The sequence below is a fragment of the Helianthus annuus genome, chromosome 14 (assembly GCF_002127325.2).
Source record: "Helianthus annuus cultivar XRQ/B chromosome 14, HanXRQr2.0-SUNRISE, whole genome shotgun sequence".
NCBI classification, from domain to species: Eukaryota; Viridiplantae; Streptophyta; class Magnoliopsida; order Asterales; family Asteraceae; genus Helianthus; species Helianthus annuus.
The window spans coordinates 50,846,849-50,872,314 of NC_035446.2; the positions used below are offsets into that span (position 1 = coordinate 50,846,849).

Here is a 25,466-nt window from a genome sequence, read left to right on the forward strand (position 1 = left end):
ATAAGAGCCTTCAACATCTGTTTAATCAGAAGGAATTAAACATGAGGCAACGCCGTTGGATGGAGACTTTAAATGGTTATGATTGTGAAATCAGATATCATCCCGGCAAGGCGAATGTAGTCGCCGATGCCTTAAGTCGGAAGGAAAGGGTGAAACCCATCCGAATCAATGCCAAGAGCATTGAAGTGAAGAATAATTTGATTGAAAGGTTGTTAGCTACACAGAGAGAAGCTGTGTTGGAAGCTAACTATCCTAAAGAAAAACTAGGAGTAACTGAGGAGTAGTTAACTCTTAGCAAGGACAGAATTTTACGATTAAATGGACGAATATGGGTTCCAATTTATGGAGGACTACGAGATGTTATCCTCCAGGAAGCCCATAGTTCCAAATATTCTGTTCACCCGGGAGCTGATAAGATGTATCAGGATCTAAAGGCAAATTATTGGTGGATAGGCTTGAAAAAGTCTGTAGCCGCTTATGTAGCCAAATGATTGACTTGTGCGCAAGTCAAAGCTGAGCATCAAAAGCCGTCTGGCTTGCTACAACAGCTTGAACTTCCAGAATGGAAGTGGGAATGTGTAACTATGGATTTTATTACCAAGTTACCCAAGACGAGGAAAGGAAATGATACAATATGGGTTATAGTTGATAGACTGACTAAGTCAGCATATTTCTTACCCATCAAGGAGACTTATAGCTCCGACATGTTAGCCCAGTTATACGTTGATAAGATTGTAGCATTACATGGCATACCTGTGTCTATTATCTCTGACCGAGATACTAGATACACGTCTCATTTCTGGAAAAGCTTCCAGCAATCTTTGGGCACACGTTTGAATTTTAGTACGGCTTACCATCCTCGGACAGACGGTCAGAGTGAGCGTACTATTCAAACGTTGGAAGACATGCTACGCGCATGTGCGATCGATTTGGGTGGTAGTTGGGATAAGAACCTACCATTAATCGAATTCTCCTACAACAATAGCTACCATACCAGCATTAAGGCTGCGCCCTTCGAGGCATTATACGGTAGAAAGTGTAGATCGCCTGTTTGTTGGGCGGAAGTTGGAGATGTCCAATTATCAGGACCAAAGATAGTCTTCGAAATGATGGACAAGATTGTCCAGATTCGAGACCGTCTCAAGGCTACCTGAGATAGGCAGAAAAGTTACGCAGATCCAAAGCGTAAAGATTTTCACTTCGAAGTAGGTGAGAAAGTGTTACTCAAGGTATCACCCTGGAAAAGGGTGATGCATTTCGGTAAGAAAGGCAAACTAAGCCCGAGATACATAGGACCTTTCGAGGTTATCGAACGTGTCGGGTCAGTTGCCTACAAGTTAAACTTACCAGAGGAGCTCAATGGAATTCACAATGTGTTCCACATCTGCAATCTAAAGAAGTGCTTCGCTGATGAATCACTGGTAATACCACATACAGATGTGCATATAGATGAGAGCTTAAAATTTGTGGAAAAACCTTTGTCGATTGAAGATCGACAGGTAAAGAAGCTTCGAAGGAAGCATGTACCTATTGTTAAGGTCAAATGGGATGCCCGTAGAGGTCCCGAATTCACGTGTGAGGTTGAATCCACGATGAAAGAAAAATACCCTTATTTATTTCAGTAAACCTCGGGTCGAGATTTATCTTAATGGGGTGAGAATGTAACACCTCGAAATTTTGTGTCCAATAATGTGTTGACACGTGTCATGAGTTTACACGTGGTATTAAATACTAAATAAAGGACTAAAGTTAACAAACCTTGAAAGTATGTAATTCGAGGGTTATAAATGTCAACGAAGGGTAAATATACTGTATAGTAACCCTAATGCTAGTACCTTCAAACGAATAAATCATGGATCGTACGGAGCGAAACGCGGGAAAAAGTGAGAGATTACAAGCTACAGGGGTTAATTGTGTCAACATGTTTAATTTATACCTCTGAGTGACCCTTTGACGAACCTGAGGCTTTGTAACAGTAAAATACGCTCACTAGAATATACGATATAAATTTCGCGAAGTTCCGTTTTAAAACGAGAAAGTTATGATCAAATTCGTATGCGAGGGGTTAAAAGCGTCAATAATAAAAGTTAAGGCTTTTCAGATAGTAATTAAACTAACCGGGGACTTAACAATGCGGGTAAAAGTCACGAGGCCCTTAATTGTAAATAATCGAGGGCCAAATCGCAAAGTTACCCCTTCGAAACCGAAAGGTCAGGTTAATCATTACAAAAGATTTGAAAATCTTGGAAATCAACCCTCAGGCGGGCCGTGTTAAGGATTTGGTTGAGCTAATGCGGGCCGCGCGCCAGTTGAAGATACGTTTACTGACTTTAGGATTCATGCGGCCCGCGTCCAAGTGGCCTGAATCCTAAAGCGGGCCGCGTACGAGTCCCAGATGCAGAATTCTTGGACAGATTCAATGTTTGAGCTTGTGAACGATCTTGTGAGCATTAATTGAAGCATGGGTGCCCTCCACATGTCCCCTAGCACTTTAGGACACCTGCTGATCATCCATGAGCAATCCTAGAGTGAGTTGTAATGATCTTGTGCACTATAATTCACTATAAAAGGCAAGGTAGTGTTCCATTGTTCAACACACCTCAAACCTGCCTTCTGATCATTTCTGGAGCTCTCAAGCATTCTTCTAACATCCCTAGTCGTGCACCAAGCTTCTGTAAGTATGCCTACCCTTTTGTGGCTTAGTTTATGCATAGTTTAGCTTAAAAGTCAATCCGTCGTAATTAACGATTGACTTTGTGATAAATCACAAATGGTCCAGTGGTTTGTCGAATCTAAGGTAGTTATATGTTGGTAATCATGTGGGCTTTAAACCCCTAAAAGGGCACCCTCTGATTCTCACTCTAACTAGTCCGAATGTCGAGTCAAACGTGCTTAGAAAAAGTCAACAGAAATGCTATTTTGCGATTTAATGCATAATCAGTAATGTAGATGATGTGTAACCTGTTTTAACACTCATAAAACTTGATAATAAGTATATTAACTAGTCTAAGCTTGTTTGATCCGACCATTTACTATTTTGACCCGGTTCGGAGCCGAAAGTCGCAAAAACTTTGACTTTTGCATTGACTTCAGTTCTGACCCGTTAATGTCACACCCCCAATTTACCACCTAGGGAGTGTCCCTGTTAGGCGTGTGACGACTAGCAATGAGCCACCAATTACATTGAATCACAAGTTTGAAATAAAGTTTCGTCATATAATAATACTGAAATCCCAAACATAAGTTGTTCAAAAACCATAAGTTCAGCGGAAGCGTTAATGTATCATACTGTAAATACTATCCAAACAACCTCAATAAATAAATGTCTGATAACTAAGTTCATTAATGTAACCATGACCACTCTCGCCCTCCAGCCAGCAAGTTCCTGTATTCCCAGTACCTAAGGACCTGCGAGCATGTAACACACGTATCAGACAAAGCTGGCGAGTTCACAGTTTTGGAAAACGTTTGTTACCCGTTGTATGTAAAACAGTTCAATAACCAATGCAAGTAATATTGTTAATATCTCATTTCCAAACACGGACGGCTCACGGACTGCCCTTCCCACGTACTCCTATCTAGTACTGGGCCAGACTGGGTCATTAGTTCACCTCCGTCCTCTACAGGCACGGGGTGAGGGTGCCAAACCTAAGTAGCGCTACTAACTAATACCCGATGAGGGACTTACAAAAGATGATAGGTGAGATCATTAACCAATATACCCGTTTCTTTTACCCAAAACCTTATCCCCCATGGAATACCCACTGACTGTCCCCAACCACTGGGACGCATGCTCGAATGTAGTGAACTCACCTGAGTGTGCTCGGCAGAGTGTTTCTCTTGTTTTAACTAATCAAGCCGACCACGCCCTATATTAGTGATTCCATTTAACATTAGGCTCGTATCCAAGTATGATCACATTCACAATCATATAACACATAGCAACTAGAAATCGTGTATTCCTCATAACGTTGTTAGATGTGGTTTTTCTAGCTCATGAACCATTATACACATCAAATACATCATATTCTAAAAGTAGCACCAAGATAATGTCATACCGTTTATCACGGATTATTCATAAAATAGACTTTCGTATCTCATACAAACCTCCCTTCCCAACCCCCAAGTTCCATTACATCTAACAATCTATATATGCACCATATGCTAGACGGCCCAACTGGTTCAATTAACCCATCCGGCCCAATGTTTTAAGCCACCAGCCCTATAATAAACATTATAGTACTAACTCGTGACATGCAATAATTATTTAAATCGCAGGAAGCTTTGTCTCATAATCATGTTAATCTACTATCAAGTTAACAGTCCAATACGGTTCCTATGGTGGTGTGCGACGGCTCAAATCGGTGGTCCGCAGACTGAGTTTGCAGCCCACTTCAATACAACGCACCCATATTTCGGCAAGCATTAATCACGATTGATTTATAAATGATCATATACAATTCATAACAGCTTTAGCAGGTCATCGAATCAATCAATATTTCATATCCCAACAAATACCATTCATCATCAATCACATACCTATCTAACATTCAGTTACCGGCACCCTTCTATCGTATCGATTCCGGGTCACGTAAGTGTCATTCACATAACATAAGGCTATCAATCAATCTCCTAATGAGACACTAATAAACACAGTTCATGCGGAAACATGATCATGGATCGATTATCATAACCAACATAATAATCGATACAACTAACCCTATCATATTTTCACTACCCGAACCTAACACGCATACCACTCTGATCATTCTTTATAAAGCAATCATCATAAATATCAAATCACCATTAATCTAGTAAAGCTAGTAACAAAGATTTATTCCCTTCACAATCATTCTCATACATATCCATTATTATCATCAGGAAATCAACCCCAACCAGTTTATCAAAATCGATGTTCTCATGGTGGGCCTTGGGCTAACGATCGCTTGTATACGTAATGTCAAGCATCAACAATTCGACACTAACATTATGAAATCCTAGTGTATCAATTTAATATCATGCACATTACTAGTCTGTGACAATAGTTGGTAAACATTATTCATACAATCAACACAGTAATAATATGGTCAATCACAACAAGGAACTTGGATCACAATGATGGTAACTAACCGAGAAGTATTGAACATGCAAGATGACTAGGGCGACTAGAACGAGGCTGGATCATCGGTGAAGGCCCGCGGATGAAGAGGCCAGGCTGCCCTCGATGTTGTGTGTGATAGTCGAAGCAAGGTGTGTCGGAGTCTCCGGTCACCAGACGTGAAGGAGGGAGGAAGGGTTGTTGTCGGCTGGGAATTGGCAAGTGGGGTTTTAGGGTTTGTATTTGTTTTCTTTTAAAGGAAGCGTGCCCTCCCATGCAATCCCATATACAAGGAATAAAAGAAAGGTGGGCCGGGTTTAATTTTTGGGCTGCGAGCAGGCGGACCATGTGTTCCAAGGTACATCCAAAATGTGAGAGTGTGTGGCCGACATAAGAGGGGCCATTAGCCAAGCAGTTTGTGTGTGTGCAACTCAATACAATAATCATTCATGAGTTATTTGGAGGTCCAATAGCATTAAAAGAGGTGATTTTATTGATATCAACCCATGTGAGATTGTATTGGAGGTCCAATGGGGATCAAGTACAATTAGTCAAAAGTTGTTTGGTTGATTCGAGTTGTTGGTTTGTGTCAGAAGGCATCACATGCAACTTTAATATTTCAAATGAATATGATGATACTCATGATACGTATGATATTAGTTGTAATTATCAAGAAGTACTATGATGATTAATTAATAGTGAATAACTAGGGTGTGCGATACAACGTACAACGAAATGTGAAACAAGATTGTAACACAGATGACGCGCAAGGAAAGGTCTTGGAATCTCGGGTTGTCACATCATCCCCAACTTAAAAGAAATTTCGTCCCGAAATTTGATAAGCAAACCAAAAGTGACACGATAACTCAAAGGAACCAAAAGCGGCAAAGTGCTAGACTTGGATGATTGTGGATTTTCCTCGGGTACCACATCATCCCCAACTTAAAAGAGAATTTCGTCCCGAAATTCGCCAAGGATAGCGACAGTTGATTCAACCACCTGAACAATTGAGGATATTAGAGTTTTATTAGGTCCTTACGTTCCCGTGTGAACTCCGATGCACGTCTTGAGTTTCAACGAACTCTCACGATTGTTATACAACTTATGCTAACGAACCTTGACTTCTTGGTCCATGTTTTCGGTAGATTCCTTGATAATAACGACTGGTCGGAAAACCTTAGACTCTGGTAAAGGTACCACAAGTGTTTCATTGAACAATCACTGCCTTAAATTCGAGGCGTCAATATCATCGCGAACGTTATCCCACTTCGTCAGTTAATTCGAGTTTGTGAGCCACGTCACCGTTTCGTTCCAGAAATCTGTATATCCCAACGCACCGTAAATTAAGCTTGCCACATTGTCTATAGCGTACCGCACTCTCCCGGGGTGGGACTTTCGGTTATGACACGTTCGCCTACGGCGAACTCCCAGTGTTTCCTATGCGTATCAACTTTCTTGACAGTCACGCGTTGACGTCAAACAATTTCCGATTTAAGCATTCTCCAAGAGTTTCGAGTATAAGTCCTGGGTCTGTGATTAGATTGTCACCCTCCTTAGCCCAACAAGAAAATTGGTATTTGTCATCCAGGCAATGCCCCCAAACAGAGCTGTCTGAAAACCAGAATGGTAACTGTCGCAGTAGAACTCAGGTATAGGTAAATATCCCTCAAGTTCCACTATAGTCAATCACATACGTGCACACAGCATGTCTTCGAGTGTCAGGATGGTTCGCTTACTTAGACCGTTTGTCCTACGGTGATAAGCAATGCCCATGTCTAGTCGTGAGCCCAGGGTATCGTGTATTGCCTGTCATAAATCAGGTATATCTCAAAATCAAAAGCAACGGGAGTTGGCACCTCGCGCCTAAAAGCCGCCTCTCTCGGAGGAACACTCATCGTTGTGGAGACTAGTTAATCTCCTTAGTTACAAGAAGGCGTGCTGGTAGCGTGAGACAACTAACGATCACCCAAGTGATACTGTTTCCGTTTCGAGTTTTAGGTGGCCCAGTGATAAAATCCATGGTAGTTTGTTCTACTTTCCATATGAATGTTTCTAGTTGCTGATACCTCGCTTTGACTTTCCCACGAGTCAAACATCGTTCACATACCTATCTGGGTGGGCCTCCATGCCCGACCACCAGTACAAGGTTCATAACTCCTACAACTAGAATATCGAGGCCGGGGTGCTTTGCTCAACACAAATCCCCTACCGTTACTGTATAAAGAGATCCACATTCGTTCCACGAGGTAGCGATTATCGTCCGACTTGGCCGATGTTGCTCTTCCAAGCCCTGCATGGGTTCTACTTGAAAATCCCCTTCCTTTAGTTCTCCAGTCTGAACAGAGCGAGTCTAATCAGGTAGGTTAGAGTTGATAATGAGGTGCCGAGCTCGTGCACTTTCAAGTTTCGCAGTCGTAATCATCCAAAAATTCCATCCAGCGATGCCATTAACTGGTTGCGATTCGTGCATCTCCTCTTATAATTTACTACGTAAGCCCTCAATTTCTTGTGTTGTATCAGCGTGTAACTGGGACTCTTATTCGAATCATCATGGCATACCACTGATTCATCAATACCCTAGGATAGAAACGATGCTCAGTGCAATACAGAGTTGGGTTTCAACAGCTGAAAGACGCCCTCCTGTTTTGTCTTCCACGGACACAGCATCCTGCTGTGTTAAAGTGATTAAAGCTGCGCGATCTTCGAAAATCCTGGGATGAATCTGCGATAGTATCTAGCGAGACCAAGAAATTGTTGTACCCCTGAATGAATCTTTGGTGTTAATCAGTTTCCAACAGAATGGATCCTTGCACGATCCATGCGTATGTGTGTTGATTACCTCGATGGTCATGGTGTACAAAGTCGCACTGGCCGTATCGTATTTGATATGCCATTCTAAAAGCATTCTCTCATTAGGCTTCCATCTGATAATAGTTCGTTCGCTAGCCAATCCTCGAATGGGAGCTTGACTCCCACAACTTGTCGACGGGTAGTCAATACATAGTCGAGGCAAACGGTTCCTGACTACCACTTTGTTGAGTTCTCGATGATCAGTATGCATACGAAAAGACTTATTTTCACGGATATAAATGGGGCTCCCCGGAACGAGAACTAGGTCCGCCAAAACTTCTATCCCACAGTCTCTGTAGTTGATTTAACAGTTCTCGCATCCCTCCTGAAAGTTTCTCGGGTAGCACGCCGAGAGGAATTACGAACAATTGGTGGATCCTCGACCCTCTTTTTCCTTAGCCCTAACATCAGTAACTGTTGCTTACACAGCGGAGTTATCCCTCCGTAGACACTTCTGGCCTTCATAGCTGAAATGGCGCTAACTTTTGCACTACTCTGATGCTTTAGAACAAATAATGATTCTCCACTCAAATTTTCCCCTCACAGGGTATATCTGCGTGATTCCTGGATAACCAATTCACACTAACTACTGCGTTGTAACCATCGAGAATAGTAGAAAAAGGTCGAAGTCGAACACTTGTCCCACAAGGTCCTGTTTGCACCCCAACGAACATATGCGATTCCCTTTGAGTTGCCACCAGTCGATTCTACATCCGGTTTGGTTTCAAGAAGTATCAGGGTTGAGCAGAATAGGGACGAAGTGAACAGCTACCCATACAAGCTACCATGTTGCTGCTAAGCCTGGCGTCACCTACGCCAATCCTAAATGTTCTCCCACGAGCATCATTTCCAGTGTTGTTGCTACGGTTGCGAAAATTTCCAGTATTGTCGTCATCCCCTTGGTTGTTGTTCTGAATCATCAATGGCCAAACCATGCCGTAGGCACCTTCACTTCCATACTGTAGGCAACGATTACAAGTATCTTGATGTTGTCGCGACGGTTGCTTCTAATGTCATTGCTTGAAACGGTGTGCTACGATCTTTCACCAACAGAGTCCATCCTTTTGCATTTCGTGCCTCGTCCTAAGGCGCTACTCATTGTGATGACAGTTACACATTCCACCCTATAGTCGATTGTTTTTGTTTATGTCCCAATTGATGCGTAGGGGTTGACTCTCATAAGTCGCTTAGGGTTCGATCGAAGTCAAATTGTGGATGTCCGTTGCTGGTAATCGATCTCGCAGGCTAACTGAGTAATACACAGTATGCTGCTGGAGTGTTGCAGGAGTGACCGCACTTCGGGATCTAAGGCGTCAGTACACAGAGTTCCATCCAACGAAAAGGAGCGAGAAGGTATCGACCAAACATTCGATGTTGTAACATCCAACTCAGGGATGTTCGTACAAGCACCTAACATTCTACACAGTTCACTAGGCGTTCAGATGGGTGCTCAGGCAATAACCGATAGTAACGAGATTCGCGAGAATTCAGAGAGGTGTGAAAGGATCACGTTCAAGTAAGAGACAATCACTGCTATGACTCTTATAGTCTGTTGTGTTTCACATTGATCAAATAACGAAATGGAACCCCTTTTTCACTTGTTAAGCCTCACTGGGACTCGCATGCACCCCACATTATTATTATGTGTGCACCCACAATAATACTGCGATTTGCATGCTCATCTTAGTTCCTCTTAACTCATGTCAAATGGTTCCTCCAACTCGAGTAGCAGACAAAGAGCATCACGAAACGTGGGTCATGAATGTTTAGGGGAAATACCACCCTATCAGTCATATAACACAGGCAAGTAATACATGATTTCATATTGTTGTGCTAAACGTGCAACCTCATGCAATATAATATGTAAGTGTTTACTAGTTATGCAATACAATGAGTATACGAGAGGCGAACCTTGCAGTCTGGAGCTGAGTGTCATGGTCGTATTTAAAACTTGTTCGGTTATAGTCTGGTTTTACAAAAACGTTTTAAAACCAAATTCACTATAACCAGTGGCTCTGATACCAAACTGTCACACCCCCAATTTACCACCTAGGGAGTGTCCCTGTTAGGCGTGTGACGACTAGCAATGAGCCACCAATTACATTGAATCACAAGTTTGAAATAAAGTTTCGTCATATAATAATACTGAAATCCCAAACATAAGTTGTTCAAAAACCATAAGTTCAGCGGAAGCGTTAATGTATCATACTGTAAATACTATCCAAACAACCTCAATAAATAAATGTCTGATAACTAAGTTCATTAATGTAACCATGACCACTCTCGCCCTCCAGCCAGCAAGTTCCTGTATTCCCAGTACCTAAGGACCTGCGAGCATGTAACACACGTATCAGACAAAGCTGGCGAGTTCACAGTTTTGGAAAACGTTTGTTACCCGTTGTATGTAAAACAGTTCAATAACCAATGCAAGTAATATTGTTAATATCTCATTTCCAAACACGGACGGCTCACGGACTGCCCTTCCCACGTACTCCTATCTAGTACTGGGCCAGACTGGGTCATTAGTTCACCTCCGTCCTCTACAGGCACGGGGTGAGGGTGCCAAACCTAAGTAGCGCTACTAACTAATACCCGATGAGGGACTTACAAAAGATGATAGGTGAGATCATTAACCAATATACCCGTTTCTTTTACCCAAAACCTTATCCCCCATGGAATACCCACTGACTGTCCCCAACCACTGGGACGCATGCTCGAATGTAGTGAACTCACCTGAGTGTGCTCGGCAGAGTGTTTCTCTTGTTTTAACTAATCAAGCCGACCACGCCCTATATTAGTGATTCCATTTAACATTAGGCTCGTATCCAAGTATGATCACATTCACAATCATATAACACATAGCAACTAGAAATCGTGTATTCCTCATAACGTTGTTAGATGTGGTTTTTCTAGCTCATGAACCATTATACACATCAAATACATCATATTCTAAAAGTAGCACCAAGATAATGTCATACCGTTTATCACGGATTATTCATAAAATAGACTTTCGTATCTCATACAAACCTCCCTTCCCAACCCCCAAGTTCCATTACATCTAACAATCTATATATGCACCATATGCTAGACGGCCCAACTGGTTCAATTAACCCATCCGGCCCAATGTTTTAAGCCACCAGCCCTATAATAAACATTATAGTACTAACTCGTGACATGCAATAATTATTTAAATCGCAGGAAGCTTTGTCTCATAATCATGTTAATCTACTATCAAGTTAACAGTCCAATACGGTTCCTATGGTGGTGTGCGACGGCTCAAATCGGTGGTCCGCAGACTGAGTTTGCAGCCCACTTCAATACAACGCACCCATATTTCGGCAAGCATTAATCACGATTGATTTATAAATGATCATATACAATTCATAACAGCTTTAGCAGGTCATCGAATCAATCAATATTTCATATCCCAACAAATACCATTCATCATCAATCACATACCTATCTAACATTCAGTTACCGGCACCCTTCTATCGTATCGATTCCGGGTCACGTAAGTGTCATTCACATAACATAAGGCTATCAATCAATCTCCTAATGAGACACTAATAAACACAGTTCATGCGGAAACATGATCATGGATCGATTATCATAACCAACATAATAATCGATACAACTAACCCTATCATATTTTCACTACCCGAACCTAACACGCATACCACTCTGATCATTCTTTATAAAGCAATCATCATAAATATCAAATCACCATTAATCTAGTAAAGCTAGTAACAAAGATTTATTCCCTTCACAATCATTCTCATACATATCCATTATTATCATCAGGAAATCAACCCCAACCAGTTTATCAAAATCGATGTTCTCATGGTGGGCCTTGGGCTAACGATCGCTTGTATACGTAATGTCAAGCATCAACAATTCGACACTAACATTATGAAATCCTAGTGTATCAATTTAATATCATGCACATTACTAGTCTGTGACAATAGTTGGTAAACATTATTCATACAATCAACACAGTAATAATATGGTCAATCACAACAAGGAACTTGGATCACAATGATGGTAACTAACCGAGAAGTATTGAACATGCAAGATGACTAGGGCGACTAGAACGAGGCTGGATCATCGGTGAAGGCCCGCGGATGAAGAGGCCAGGCTGCCCTCGATGTTGTGTGTGATAGTCGAAGCAAGGTGTGTCGGAGTCTCCGGTCACCAGACGTGAAGGAGGGAGGAAGGGTTGTTGTCGGCTGGGAATTGGCAAGTGGGGTTTTAGGGTTTGTATTTGTTTTCTTTTAAAGGAAGCGTGCCCTCCCATGCAATCCCATATACAAGGAATAAAAGAAAGGTGGGCCGGGTTTAATTTTTGGGCTGCGAGCAGGCGGACCATGTGTTCCAAGGTACATCCAAAATGTGAGAGTGTGTGGCCGACATAAGAGGGGCCATTAGCCAAGCAGTTTGTGTGTGTGCAACTCAATACAATAATCATTCATGAGTTATTTGGAGGTCCAATAGCATTAAAAGAGGTGATTTTATTGATATCAACCCATGTGAGATTGTATTGGAGGTCCAATGGGGATCAAGTACAATTAGTCAAAAGTTGTTTGGTTGATTCGAGTTGTTGGTTTGTGTCAGAAGGCATCACATGCAACTTTAATATTTCAAATGAATATGATGATACTCATGATACGTATGATATTAGTTGTAATTATCAAGAAGTACTATGATGATTAATTAATAGTGAATAACTAGGGTGTGCGATACAACGTACAACGAAATGTGAAACAAGATTGTAACACAGATGACGCGCAAGGAAAGGTCTTGGAATCTCGGGTTGTCACAGTTAAAGTATGATTTAGATATGCCTTAGGACTCTCTTAGGACCAGGTTACATGATGGTATAACCCTCTGTGACCGGTTCGTTGTTTGTCCGAGTCTTTGACACCTTTCCGTTAAATGCTTAAAAGTTGACCGTAACGCCCTTTTTAAATTAAAGCGAGAATTTCGGACATGTGAAATGACCGTAACATTTGTTACTGATTTCTAAGCATGTCCCAAAAATTTCACGTCAATCCGAGGTCCAGAATAGGAGTTATGCTAAATAGCGCAAATTACGGAAACTTTAGTAATTAAATAGCGCAATTAGCATAACGCCTATCTAAACCCAGATTTCGACACCAAACCTTTTATACACTGATGTAAAATAATATTTTGGGATTTCTAAAGATTTTTAATTATTTTTAACCTGCTCATAACCTGCGGTTATGGCAACGGTTCGGTAAATACCGAATATACCCTTTTCGGCCATAACTTGAGTTCTACAAGGTCTTTTGACCCGATTTCAGTTGCTACTGATTTTAAATAATAAATAAAGTATTTTGGACTTTATAAACTGTTCGGGAAACTCAGATTTCCTGTAGAACTCAGAAACCTCTTTTATGATCTTTAAAAAGACCGAAATACCCCTACGGGGCATAATATGAACCTAAACTCGTTACGGGCATTATGGAAGGTATCCTACTGATACCACAACCCCTTTAAAGCATATTGACTTAGGAAACCAGTGTAGAACTCCTACGGTTACCCGTTACGCCTTTTGCGCGCACGGTTCGGTTTATGTAACTAATTTACATAAACTAGCCGAAACGGGTCAAACCATATTGTTTTGACCCCAAAATCCGGAGTGTGATTATTATACCCATATAAAACAAGTCTTCAAACTTGTTGGGTCCAAATCACATTCCATTCACGGTTTTCGCCTTTCACGCGATTAAACCGTAACTATCCTTTGAAACTGACCGGTCTAAGCTACGGCTAAATTAAAGACCCGTTAGGATTCTAATAGGTTATATTAAACCTTCGTTCCAGAATAGGAGACCAGTAAAAGCTATCTGCAATTTATTTCGATTAAGGATTTATACTTGCAAAGGTAAATACTTTTAACTTATTTTCCGTTATACGGGCTTGGGTTACGGTATATAGTATACCGCTTGATCGGGCATCAAATTCTCCACCGATTGAGTGGGTAATTGAATAAATTTGATCGGCTCATTTAAATAGTCTTGTTACTTAAAAGCCTTTGGGGGTTTAATGACCATGTCCCGGATATCCCTTGCATCATTTTACGAAATGGCCACGACCTAAGCGCGAAGTGTAGGCGTACACTCGTCAGTGCATAAATAGTCGATATGGTGTGTCTATTGATCTTTAACCCGGACTTGATCCGGGCTACTGAACGCATAAGGAACATGTAATTCGTTCACAAGATTATATATTTAAATAATTCTCCCAAGTTATAAAAGAGTTTGTGCCTTGTGCATTCAAATCAATTTTAATAAACATTTTTCAAAAGTGTCGGTTGAATGTGTTTACCAGTGTAAACTGACGTATTTTCCCAAAAAGACTAAATGCAGGTACTATGCGTAATTGGCTGGATATTTCTCCTTAAGCATCATAAAGAGTCTCGTAAGCTTAAGATGCCTACGTCTGTTGAACAATACTTATATTTTTATTTGATCCCCTATGGATACATTTTCGACTATTCGTAATACTTTGATATTGCAAACAATGATTGAAATATAATTATCTTTATGCTTCCGCTGTGCATTCATATATTGTGTGGTTTGACTATATTGTTGCCAACTACGTCACGGAAATCCCCCACCGGGCCCACCGGTGAGACACATGGAAATCGGGGTGTGACAATTTCACTCCTAACTTGATGGCAAATTTCGTATAAAAAGACTAGGTGGATTGAGAGTCATTCACCAAATTGTGGGTTTCACGCCTATTTTGATGAAGTCGTCTCGTTTGTATAATACGAGTGTTTTCTAGTTTAGTATGATCAATCAAAATGCCTTAGGAAAGACGTATGTTTGAAATAATGATAACAAGCATGAGCACATAAAGCATTTCAAGAAGTTAACACATAGGAAATGTTTTCAAGAATTTAACACATAAGAAGCGTCTCAAGAATTTAACATGTGAATCAAGTATGGTTGAATTTGGTACTTAACTATAGACTAGGTCAAAAGCATAGCAATTTTCCTAATTCCCTATTGTTATGGCTCTGATACCAATCTGTCACACCCCATCCGACGGTGGAAACATCGGAGTGAGACGAAAACGAGATTGCAAGAGACTTCATAACACTATTTGTGACAATAATTAAATAATGAATTTCATTTCATTTCTAAAAGCCGATTACAAAGGTTAAAATCAAATACAACAACTTGATATACAATATCTTCAATACAAGAATACAACAAACAAGTACGTTAACTTAAGACGTCTAAGTGTGTATCTAAGCATCATCACTAGTTCAATTTCAATGCATCGTCATCCTCAACTTGTAACATGTTTAAAATAAAGTTCAAGGCAAAAGCAAAGGCGAGTATACAAGTTTGATACGTACATAGCATAAAAATGAGTTTAAACAATTCCACATGGCAAGCTATTGATACAAGATAAACAATAAAATTAGCATGTGTTTAACTAATCAACCTATGATGAAACGCAATAAGCTCTTGACATAAACTCAAGAATACGGGCGGTGCGTTAATCCTATAGCGCTATATATGTCAAGGATAGGCTCGTACGAAGTTAATGATAAGTCTAACACAAAACGTATAACCCCAAGTTTAATGTATCAAGTAATCAAGTATGCAAGCATGTATAAGGAATGTTTGTGCATTTAAGAATAAAATTTAAGTGTAAGTTTTTCATAGATAAACATGTTACACCCCAAAAGGTGCTAAACGAAAAGGGGGTTCAAGTATACTCACAAAATTGCTAATTCTTCCGATTATCCGAGTGAATGAGATTAGGAGGTTGAATGTATTCGGGTTGGAGTTCATGGTATGATTAGAGTCGGAATTCGGAATTTAAGATACACAAAGTATGTATGTATGTATGAAAGTAATATCTAAGTTCTAAGAATTTGTTTATGACACCATATCAAGTGGTTTCATGGGTCCCAATTTGCCCATTGGAATCCTAACAAGTACTCTAGAATCTTTGATATGTTAGCTTATGTTTATGGTGATTAATCAAGCTTGATTAGCACAACAAACTCAGCCATGTTTCTATACAATAATAGGTATATTCATAAGGTAATAATATATTCTAGACTATGTCCAATCAAGTATTGTCATATAGCATCATGTATGTCAAGCATGGAAGTTAGAAAACCTCATTATAAGATTCACCACTACACACACCATCTTGAAGATGGTGGGAGGGTCATGAATAACGATAAAGTAAATCTAATCTAATCAAGTTATAAAAGTGTTCAAACGAATGAGTGGAACTTAGTTAGCCTTCATTTGTTCACACTTCACAAGTCACAAGTTCATCATATAGAAGATGATGACTTGTGCTTGTTTTCATCATTCGATTATCAAGTTTAAACAGAAATTAAATGGGTGTTTGAACCCAAAACTTTGATGGAAATCTCCTAAACACAAACCCACAACCATAGACTAAGTTGTGAGCTTGGTGGGAACAAGATTCCATTAAGTTTTCTATCAAAACATGAAGATTTAAAAAGATAAAAATGAGCAGAATTTAAAGTGCACTTTGGACCTTAAAAATGGTCAGGTTTCACCTTAGTTTGCCCAAGCAAACTTGTGAAAACCTTCCTAGAGGTTATTCAAGTGTTAAGAATAAAGAAGCAAGAAGAAAAAGTTGAAGAAGTGAGCTAGAACTCACTTTGAACGACTTAAACTTTCTGCTCATAGCATTCCTTATTTCATCATCCGAAATCGCCACAACCATTGTTTGCGCTTTCGCCAATGTTAACTTATTAACAAACATTTCAGGAGATGGTCTCTCCAAGTTATTGTCTTTCTGTCCAAGAAACTTTTCGTAATGCTCAAGGAGAGCTTTCGACGCATCAGCTCCTCCATATTGGGTACCATTTGTATCTTTTATAAACTTAATTCTACTCCTGTGATTTTTACTCTTAACTGAATTGTGGAAAAAAGCTGTATTGGAATCACCAGCCCCTAGCCATTCAACTTTAGCTTTTTGTTTGAGAAAGCATTCCTCATCAGCCGAAACATCATTAAAAGCTTTAAAGATAACAACCTCCTTTTGCCGAAGCCCATCATTACTCGGGTCACTATCCAGCTGGATCTGAACATCATCAAGCTCCTTACGAAGCAGAGCCACCTCTTTGTGAAGATTCCCTTAGTCACGAAGGAGCTTCCTTAACGGCGACTTTAGCTTCCTCATTTTTGTCACTAGCCTGAACATGTGACATCCCTCAATCTCCTCATCCCACCCTTTATTTACCACTTTAAAAAACCTTTCTTTACTAGCAATGAAGTTAGCAAACTTGAACGGTTTTGGCTTCTCCTTAGTCAGGGACGACAACTTTAGGATACATGGCGAATGGTCCAAAATTCTGTTGGGGTGGAAGATCGCCCAAGCTGCTGGGAATATATCTATAAAGTGATCATTGGACATAATTCTATCAATTTTCTTTATAACTCCAATTCCCTTCTTAGGTTTTTGCTTCAATGTGTAGTGAACTCCCGTACTGTTGACATCAAAAACTTCCAAATCGTCTACACATTCTTTAAAATCCCTCATACCAGTATTCACTTTGGACGACCCAAACAAGTTATCTTCTAGGTTCAAAGAAGAGTTAAAATCCCCTAACATTACCCATGGTTTATCATGGACTAATGCTTTGTGGTGCCATAGACTCTCCCATAAATCCCATCTATGCTTATAGTAATTATCCGCATAGATAAACGAGCAAAACAGGATTTTGGAATCCCTTTTAAACTTTATTTGAGCATGGATAACTTGACTAGTTTGATCCAACACCATAACATCTACGTCCGCTGTGTTCCATCCGAGAATGATTCTAGTACCCTTTGGACAGCAATTACCATTTGAAGTCCAATCCCAAGTCCTCCAAATCTTGCTACACACATTTGAGAGATTACTAATATCAACATGTGACTCAATAATGGCACAAACCTAAAGCCGGTTTTCTACAATGACTTGCCGAACCTCTTTTTGTTTTAGAGGGCGGTTCAACCCCCTTATATTCCAGGAAGCTATACTAGACATGGGGAACATTCTCACCGGGAGTGCTTGCCCCCTCAGATTTCTTCCGGTCTCCCACCAAGGATTGGATTGTTTCGTTATACACCTCTTCCACTTCCTCATCATCAGATTTATCACCTTCAGTCTCATGCTTATCATTTTTGACACATTATGTTGCATCTCTACACTAGTACGCCCACTCTTTTCAATCGTATATTCCACATCCCCACCCAACAATTCAAATTTATTGCTAGTCTTGACTTGATTCACCTCTTCCAACGGCACTGCAATTGTCGCTTTTTCCAATTCGTCTATAACATTAATGATTCTTGGCTCATGCTTAGTGTTTTTAGGAACCGGCCTATACTCAAACCTCGTCCCTTGTTTCTTCGTCGGGAATCCATACTTAGCCTTGTTTTTCTTCTTTACCACCTCATACCCGTCCTCTAACTTTTGATAATCAGCCCTTGTTTGTTTGATTTGCTGTTTCGGACATTTCAAGTCTGTATGACCAAACACCTTGCACACGCTGCATCTAGGGGGCTGCCACTCATATTCTACCTTAACCAAATTCTTAGCAAACCCTTCCTCTTCCTCTAAAGGAACAACCACCATAATATTTTTGTAACATTTGTGCTTGTAATCATTGTGAATAGTTCAGTTATCAATAAAACAATGTTATTTTATCCCAATGTTTGTTTGGTTGTGTTTTACATTTTTCATGTTTTGACTTTTGTTCAATTTCAAACTCTACATCGCTTTCTGGAGAGTTATACGCAAACTGGTGCGTAAACGTACTCAGTTTAATGCGACAAATACTCCGGAACATCAACATATACTCAACATAACTTAAATAACCTTTACATAACTTAGAAATAAGTTTTGAAGGCTTTGGTATGGCAAAAACAAGTTAATTCGCCTACAGGGACTAAACTTGACAAACTGCGAAAGTACGCCAATTTGAACTGTAACAAACATTCCGGAACATGTCCATAAGTTAAACATACCATAAATATCCTTTACATAGCTTAGAAATAGGCTTTGACGGGTTTGGTATGCTAAAACAAACTTTTGGATCATTCAGGGGCTAAAAGTGTCAAAAAGTGCACAAGTTTGCACTTTCGCGCATAACTTACGTTCTGAATACATCTGGACATCCAAAAATTTATGTAAGCATCCTAATATTATGCCTTAGTGTTCGGCATGAGAAAAATCCATTCGTCGCGTCATTTGGATCGTCTTTCGCGCTTATGCGCATTCCGTCGTAATTAAGCGAACATCGCGATTGTACGGCCAAACGAACCAACATCCGGAACATTTTTGAGCATGTTTCATGTCCACAATGTTTAGGCATCATTTTAGGGCCTTAAAGTTGGCTTTACAGGCCTTAGAAGTGTCGGAAATGGCTTAAACATGCAACAGGGACTAAAGCTATAATTTCTGAACGTTTGTGCTGATCAGACGGGGCCAGGCGGCCCGCCTGGGCCTTGTGTGAATCCTAACGCGGGCCGCATCAGACATGCAGACCAGATTCAATGTTTGATCCACTTGCATTGGCCTTTCGATCACCCAAAGGGCAACGCCACGTGTCGGATTCCTATGGTGGGGGCAAAATAAGGCACCACAACTTTGCGACAAGTGTACGGCTTGGATCGTGGCACGATATTCAAGAAACGATCCTAACGGCTTTACTTTTCCTATAAATATCCCCCCCCCTTTGGCTAAAAACTCACACAATCTGATCTAAAGCTCTAAGTTGAGGCCTTTGCTTCATACCTGAGCTCCTGGATCGAGATTAGCTTTCGGGGACCCTTCGTAAGTGTTCTTTCGTTCTTTATTCGCTTTTCGAGTCCGAAAGTCAACGTTTTGTTTGACTTTCTGTGTTGACCAACCTATGGTCAGCACGAAGTTCATTGGAACTTCATAACGTGAGCGTGATCACGATGGTTATAGTCCATGGCGACTATACCTACTGATTACCACGTTATCTAGGCTCAGTGACGAGTCATAGTTTCGGCCAAAATGCCCATTCTTGCGTATTTTGTAACCAAACTACTCGTGAGCATCAAAGCCGTTTGTTTTGATGCCAAACCTGTTTTCTAAACTTAGTTAAGCATGTCCTAACATGCTTAGCTCGTCACTTTTAGTTTAGTGCTTATATAGGGTCGTAAGGTAAGCGATCTAAACCATCGCTTATACTTTAGAACCCGACCCATTTGGTCGATCATTAGGATCCGACCAAACACATTAGGTGACCATAGCTGTAACCTTCCGAGGTTATAACTTGTGGTCACGATGTTAGGCGTTCCAAACGCGTTCTACGCGAACGACGCGTTAAGGTAGCATAAGCTACCTAAACGGGTCGTAATGGGTCGCAAGCACTTAGGTTAGGTTTTATTTTAGTATATAGGCTTTGTTAAACCATATTACACGAGTCTCCATACTCGTTTGGTTTACGAACCCACATACTATCCGATCCTTCCGATTTTGGTCCGGTATATTAATATAGCTACCTATTAGGTGCCGTTTGATATTCCGTGATCTCTAGCATTATTTGGTCATTATACAAGAACTACAAAGCAATCTCAGGTGAGTACATTGAACCCCTCTTTTACTGTTTTCTAAACTTTTTGGGGTGAAACACATGTGCCTACTTGTTACTTTCATGCTTTCCATGTTTTGACATCATATACCTGCTACGTTCGTTAAGGTTAAGGACTTGGGATGAAGTCCTTGGGATGACAGTGGAAGGAAGGAGGAGTAGAGGCAGGCCCAAGTTGACTTGGGATGAACGACTTAGGCAAGATTTGGTAGAGTTGCACCTCTCCGAGGACATGGTTCAGGATAGGAGCTCGTGGAGACGTAGGATTAAGGTTAAGGACTTGTAGGGGAGGGTATGGACGTGCCCTAGCTTTGTCTTGGGGGGAGGGGGGATAGATTTCTTTCTCACTTTACATAGACCTCATGTATGATGACTTTCTTGTATCTATACCTACATGTTATTTGCTGATAATATATCTGACTACTGCTACGCTATATACTTATCTCTCTTTTGTCTATTTAGCTGTTGGTTGTTTTGGAGCGGGGGTCTCTCAGGAAGCAGCCTCTCTATTCTGAGGATAGAGGCAAGGTTTGCCTACATCCCACCTCCACCAGACCCTACCAATAGTTCAGCTATTTGTGGGATTTACTGGGTATGGTTGTTGTTGTTGTTGTATACCTGCTACGTTCGTTAGTACATTATAGTACATGATTTCATTACATTTCATGCTATGTATGCCCATTGTGTGCGTACTTAGTACATTGTTTTACATTACATTTCATGCTATGTATGCCCATCATGTGCGTACTTAGTACATTGTTTTACATTACATTTCATGCTATGTATGCCCATAGTGTGCGTACTTAGTACATTATTTTACATTACATTTCATGCTATGTATGCCCATCGTGTGCGTACTTAGTACATTGTTTTACATTACATTTCATGCTATGTATGCCCATTGTGTGCGTACTTAGTACAATTATTCATCACATGCCTACATTTTGGTATGACATTTGGTTTGTTTAACATGGAACAATACATTCATTAACATTGATCACGCCATTCGTTAGTAGGTAGTGGTACCATAGGAATTGACAACTCCCGTTCCTGAAATCCTGGGTTTGATTGGATTGGAAGGAATGACCGAATTCGATATACATAACTTAGATAAACCTTTAATTTGTTTAAGGGTTTATCGCCACAGTCTCAAGGCTTGGATGTATGCATTTTCACAATACCGCATAAATGTTTGTATCAGTATAGCATGCATTGTTCCACAAAACATAACTTTGATTTAAACCATGTTTTACTTCAAAACCTTGTTTTGTGCATTTTACATATGGTTTAGTTGATACATTTTACTTACCATACATGATATATTTTGGGTACACATTACATGATCCACATTAAACAATAAACATTTTGACATTGATATACACGTTTGGTGGTTCACATTGAACATAGACATTTCGATATGGTTTACACAATAACACTTGACAATTGATTTATACATGAACAATTTACATGGTGGTTGGTTTGGGTAAATGGTTTGAGTAACGTGGCGTATGTAATATGATACAAACATGGTGGATACGCCACTGGTACTTCCTATATATAAATGTTTGTATAATATTACATATCGTAGCGTTATCTAAATCATTTCAGTTTAGACATATTATGTTTTATATGTAACACTCAGTTTATAGTACAAGATTTATAATAACGGTATGCATTTGATTTCCCAAATGTTTGAGAGTTTACAAAAACTTTTAGCGTTTTAACCATATCGAGACACATCATACATGTATTGTTATTACAAAACCATATTCAAGACAATAACTACCATTAGTTTACATAGTTTTTAGAACAAAAGATCGGATGCGGAAGCGTTCTAATTGAGTGTTCGGTTCGATTCGTTTGCTTGATCACCATCCTCCTTCTTGAGTACCTGAAAAACTAATGTTTTAAACAGGCATTAGTGTTATTGACGATGGGGATTCACGTATTTGGATTAGGATCGATAACTTATTCAAATCAAGAAGTAAGAATTTCATCAAAACTGGGCTCCACCGTAATTTACGGTGTCACCCTAAATTACGGTGGGATCTGGGTAATTTGGAGCCTACCGTAAGTCAGTAGGATCCCACCGTAACAGATTTGCAGGCCACCGTAAATTACGGTACCACCGTAATTTACGGTAAACCCTGCACATCACTCCCTCGTTTCTGATGCAGTTTTGCTAATTCTTTTATGCATCAAAACAGCTTTATTTCGCATAATTTGTTAAGCGCCTGGTCTTATTTCTCCATTCTTGTTTTTGGCTTATGATATTACTCAACTATTCTTGAGCGGGCATGCTTACGAAATCGACTTACACACTAGATTACAAGACTTATTATCTAATTGTTTATACTATTTTCATGCATCGAATCTGCACCTTAGCTCCTATAATAAGAACAAGGTTTCTTAATTTGAGTATGGTGTTCGTTACACGGCATACCCATCATGTAATTCACGCATTATATAATAGTGTCATGCTTCATGCTTATTACTAAAACTTGTTTGACCCGTTTGGGTGTTAAACTTACACACCATTACGGATATGTAAGATTTCATGCATTTTCACTTGTTTTGACCCATTTACTTGTTTAAGACACTAGTCATATTCGTGACGTATTGGTAAATCTTGGTTGTCGTGTTTCAAAATTAACTACATAAAACTAACAATAAGGTATAATGTAACGAAACAATAAATTTCGTACCTTTAGAGCGCGCCTTTTCCTCGTGAATTCCCCTCGGCTTGTCCGCTAGATGAACCGGACTCTTTGCCTAGAAAATTCAGTTTTCACAACATGTTTAGAACTCTTTTCATGACCATAATCACATCATTATGGACCATTATCAAATCTGCGTTTTTATCCAAATTTTAACATTTAAGTCCTCACTTAGGCATTTCAACAAACACCTAGCGGGTCAGATTTTCCTACAATCGTTACCAAGTTCGTGGCATGAAATTTAACATCTAATTTCACTTTATTTAACAAGTTTTTACATACATCTTGACATATATATTTCTGAATCATTTCACAAATTCAGATTTTGTTAGAACAAGAGTCAAATCTCTAGTATTCACCAAGTTTCCTTCAAGTCCATTTGTTCCCCACATGTAAACCCCCAAACCTTACAAACATGATGCAAAGTTTTGATAAGAAATCACATAGGGTTTAATCCTAGACATCAAATTACTTCAAGATTCATCCATGCATTACATATCTAGGCTAAATTTCAGTTTTTCAAAGTTAACCTAGAATTGTGATGGATCAAAATGCCAAGATTTTACATACCTTTTTGATCCTTACAACAAGGGGTTTGCTAATTCGTGTTTAGAACTTGATTTGGAACGAGATTGAGGCTTCAATTTGCAGATTTTAGTTGTGAAATTAGGGTTTGGAGAGCTCCTGTTCGCCCCTCTTCTCCTTGATCGACCAGACACACCAATTTTGGTGTGTTTGGTTTGGTTTTGTCACAATTAGTAGTAAACTTTCGATTTTTGACAAGTTTAGTCCCTTGACTACCATTTTCTCTAACTTCAAGTGTTTTAACCATAGTATGAGTTATTTCAAGACTAAAATTTAACTGGGTTAAGTTCTTAATTGGTAATTTCTTGTTTATTAACTTTTTGAACTTTATAATATAAGGGTTTATATTTTTGGGGTGTTACAAGTCCACCCCCCTTAAAAGGGTTTCGTCCCCGAAACCGAATTACGTACCAAATAATGTAGGGTAGAGACGCCGCATCTCCTCTTCGGATTCCCAAGTAGTGTCTGACCCTTTTCTGTGCTCCCATTTGACCTTGACTTGGGTTATCATTTTGTTCCTCAAACTTTTCTCCTTACGATCTAAAATCGCAATTGGTTTTACTGCATAGTTGAGGCTGTCATCCACTTCGATATCGTCGTAGTGGATATGAGCAGTTTCGTCGGCCAAACACTTTCGAAGATGTGATACGTGGAATGTGCTATGAATTCCACTCAACTCTTCGGGTAATTCAAGTCGATAAGCCACTTTACCAACCCGTTCAACGATTCTAAATGGCCCAATAAATCTTGGGCTTAACTTTCCTCTTTTTCTGAATCTAATAATACCCTTCCATGGGGAGACTTTTAGCATGACCATATCGCCAACCTGAAATTCAATTGGCCTATTCCTTTTATCCGCATATGCCTTTTGCCGGTCTTGAGCCGCTTTCAGGTGTGCCCGAACTATGTTGATTTTCGCATTTGTAGTTCGGATTATATCGGCAGGTGCTAGCCCCCGCGGACCCACTTCTCCCCAACATACTGGGGTCCGACATTTTCTGCCATATAATAGCTCATACGGAGCCATTTTAATACTCGCGTGATAGCTATTGTTATATGCAAATTCGACCAAGGGTAAATGGACATCCCAACTACCTCCAAAGTCGATAATGCAAGCCCGCAGCATATCACCCAATGTTTGTATTGTTCTTTCGCTCTGCCCATCCGTTTGTGGATGATAAGCAGTGCTAAGAAACAATTTAGTTCCCATCTGTTCTTGGAATTCACGCCAGAATTTCGAAGTAAACCGGGTATCTCTGTCTGACACAATGGATATCGGTACCCCATGCCTTGCTATGATTTCATTGGTGTAAACCTCCGACATTTTCTCAGATGTATAAGTCTCACGAATGGGAATAAAGTGAGCGCTTTTAGTTAACCTATCCACGACTACCCAAATAGCATCAAAACCACGACTTGTTTTAGGCAGTTTGGTCAATAGGTCCATCGTAATTTGCTCCCATTTCCAAACCGGAATTTCTAAAGGTTGGAGCTTACCATACGGCTTTTGGTGTTCCGCCTTGACTTGTAGGCATGTCAAACACTTTTCCACGTATTTCACAGTGTCTCGCTTCATTCC

General features: G+C 40.0%; 1 protein-coding gene across 1 annotated transcript; it reads right to left on the reverse strand.

The window, feature by feature from the left end:
• Positions 1-16,570: 16,570 nt before the first annotated feature.
• LOC110928156 lies at positions 16,571-18,598 on the reverse strand. The gene is made up of 3 exons (XM_022171330.1): positions 17,943-18,598; positions 17,219-17,858; positions 16,571-17,059 (listed from the first exon to the last, which is right to left on the reverse strand). Exons 1-3 carry the CDS (start codon positions 18,596-18,598, stop codon positions 16,571-16,573), a joined length of 1,785 nt encoding a protein of 594 aa, XP_022027022.1.
• Between the last annotated feature and the right edge of the window lie 6,868 nt (positions 18,599-25,466).